This window comes from Meleagris gallopavo (assembly GCF_000146605.3).
Source record: "Meleagris gallopavo isolate NT-WF06-2002-E0010 breed Aviagen turkey brand Nicholas breeding stock chromosome Z unlocalized genomic scaffold, Turkey_5.1 Chr41_random_7180001957288, whole genome shotgun sequence".
In the NCBI taxonomy this organism is placed as follows: Eukaryota; Metazoa; Chordata; class Aves; order Galliformes; family Phasianidae; genus Meleagris; species Meleagris gallopavo.
In genome coordinates, this window is record NW_011101173.1 from 21,839 (window position 1) to 24,836 (window position 2,998).

At 35.1% G+C, this 2,998-nt stretch overlaps 1 protein-coding gene across 1 annotated transcript in view; it reads left to right on the plus strand.

Moving 5' to 3' along the window:
- LOC104915585 (transmembrane channel-like protein 1) overlaps nucleotides 1–1,850 on the plus strand; it is a gene marked incomplete at its 5' end in the record, with an annotated part of 22,548 nt that extends 20,698 nt beyond the window's left edge. The window contains 2 exons of the mRNA XM_031557507.1: nucleotides 138–377; nucleotides 1,659–1,850. Coding sequence (XP_031413367.1) covers nucleotides 138–377; nucleotides 1,659–1,794 — 376 coding nt within the window. The remainder of the gene's footprint in view (nucleotides 1–137; nucleotides 378–1,658) is intronic.
- Between the last annotated feature and the right edge of the window lie 1,148 nt (nucleotides 1,851–2,998).

Consider the following 2,998-nt stretch of genomic DNA (forward strand, 5'->3'; position numbering starts at 1 on the left):
AGTGTCAACAAGGTTTTATGAATTAATATACAGTGTACATGAATGCAAAGCAGAATGAAGTAGGGAACACGGGGTATATCCTGGCAGAAGTTCTACCAGAAAATGTGAGATTGTGGGTTTTTTGCTTTTTTTTCTAGGATGGGATCTTTTTATGCTCCATGTCTCCCAGCAATCAATGTGTTCCGACTCCATACTTCAATGTACCTGCAATGCTGGGCAGTGATGTGCTGCAATGTTCCCCAGGAGAGAGTCTTCAAAGCCTCCAGATCAAACAACTTCTACATGGCCATGTTGCTTTTCATTCTCTTTCTTTCTACACTGCCTGCTGTGTACACCATTGTCTCCATTCCACCATCTTTTGATTGTGGCCCTTTCAGGTCTTTTGCATTTTATATCTTTTGCTAATGATATGATGTACTGCCTCATTAGTGAATGATCCAGTAATGAAAATAAGCTTCCTTAATAAGTTTTAGCACCTGATATGCTGAATTTTTATTGTGTGATATTTCTTACTGTAATGATTCTTGAAGCTGGAATCCAAGAAAACTGGTTAATGATTTAAAAGAATTTTTTTTTTTGACTGTAGAACAGAAAATCTTTTCTTCTAGTTAGCTGTAGTGTAAACATTTTTTGTTCTTGCTCTAATTAAGCCAGAAATTATTCTTGAGGAGTATAGCAGTGGCCAGTTATGCCACTGTGGTCTTCTGGCTTGAGAGTGGTGATTTTCAGTAAATGTCTATGTATCCCTTGTAATAGTGGCATGATAGAATGTATACTGGTGCTGCAGCTCAAGGTGGTGGTACAGTCTTTGACTGCTACGACATCTCCACCTGACACTATATTTCATGCTCCTTTATATTTCATGATCCACTGCGATCCTGAATAAGCTCCTTGAGTTCTCAAGACCTTCGTATTCACTAGTCTTTTCAAAATACTTAGGCCTGCCTCATGAGTGCAAACGTGTGCTTTCTATTTAAGCTAGTTTAAATATAGCCGTACTTTCAGTTGGAAAGTTCAGGACCATTTTCAGCATCTTTAATTGGTAGTTAGCATGACATATGATTTTAATGAGCACACAACGGTCAATATGTGAAATTCTGATTTTGGTTTATTTTGGTATATTCGTCTAGCCACTTGCATTCGCCACAGTGACCTAAAGGGATAATAGCGTGACAAAGTTTACTGAGGCATAATCTTGCTTAAATTTTACAGAAGTGATGATAACAAAGCAAATGGTGCAAAGTAAGATTTCTTATTATTTGAGTCACAGCGTAGAGTCTGACAGCATTCATCCAAGTACTGAAGCAGTTAGTGATGTTTTTATCAATGATTTAGCAATGGTCTTGGAAGATTGGAGAGATGCCTGCCTGCTGGAAGCTAAACAGTTATACACATGAAGTATATGAGAGAAGACCCAGGAAAATGTGGACCTGCTACTTTAACTACATTATATGGCAAAGTTATGGAGAAGGTTATTATGGGTTCAAGTGTGAAAGATGCTTACAGAATTTTAAGTTTTAAATAATGCCAAAATACAGTTTTTTTGTTCTTTTACCCAAATTTGATGTGATATGTTTAATTTATATGTGCGTGCTAATGTATTAACATTGCCAAAATATTTTTATTTTTCACATATTTTCACATTTTCTGTTTAATAGTGGGAAAACAAGAATGTTTGAAGTCATATCAGAAACTCTGGAGCATGACTTCCCTTCTTGGTTTGGGAAGGTATTTGGTTATGCCTCTAACCCTGGACTCATCCTACCTTTTATATTATTGATGGTGTACGTATAGAATATTAACTGTCATCTTACTTAATACTTAATGAAAAGTCTGTTCATTTTCTTTTACTCTGAGTTTTTATTGGTTAAGTATATAATTAGAGTACTGATTCTTTTGTGATGAAGAATTCAAGTCTTCTATTTGGTCATAATTAATGTACTTTTCCACAGACGATGATCTCTTTTTTTCGTTCCGCAGCTTTCTTTCTTTTTTTTTTTCTTTTTACTACTGTAACAGAGAAACCTTAATCAAAATGCAAAGGGTTATGGGATTTGAAGTGCTGCGACCTTGATCAGCTTGTCCAGGAGGTAGAACTTCATCTCATAAATCCTTAACAAGTTCAGTAGAGTTTATTAGAAGAACAAGTTTATTAGAATGATGGCTACCAAGAAGCTGAACTATTTCTCAATAAGATTCAGTGTGTCTGATCTTGAGTGCCAGAGCCCTTCCTTGATAAAAATTGTACCCTTTGAGATGAAATTGAAGGGAGAGAGAGTTAGGGAGATATACTATGGAGATGTTCCAGTCCCAAGTATATTTCTAAAATTCTCTTATGTTCAATTTCTTGTTATGGATTTTTAATAGGCCTGTAGCAAATAAAGAATAATGAACCTGTATAGTGTTTCTCAAAGACTGTATTGAGCCCTTGATAAAGGGATTTTAAACTAATGTACATATATGTAACATTTTTAGCATACTGAACTAAAAGCAAATTCTAGGTAGAAATGGACAGGGGCTTACCCCTACACTGTGGAACTGCCAGAAACACAGAGAAGACTACAGAATGGAACAGAAATTGCAGAAGGCTTTTACATGAAGCAAATGAGATTCTGAGATGAAAGTTTAAGAAGATTCACTTAGTATTTCATCCTGTTTAACTCAGCTAGAGAAGCAAAGAGACTAAATTGTCCTCTGAACTATACAGTTTGTTCCCACTGAATTATTCTGAGCACAATGCCAAGGCAAAAATAAAAATAAAATTTAGGGAGAAGAGGGGAAGAAGGGTGTGGATAAAGCAAAAACAGTGAAAATAGGACATGAAGATTGTTTACTGCTTACTTCAGTAAATGATTTCATATCAGAATTCCACTAATTAAGAGAGTAAAAAATAATAATCTCATAGAGTTATTATGAAATAAATACAATTCATTAAAAAGTGAAAATTCACCATGCAGTGATATTATTGTTTAATAGAATGGGATTGTGATTTAGAACA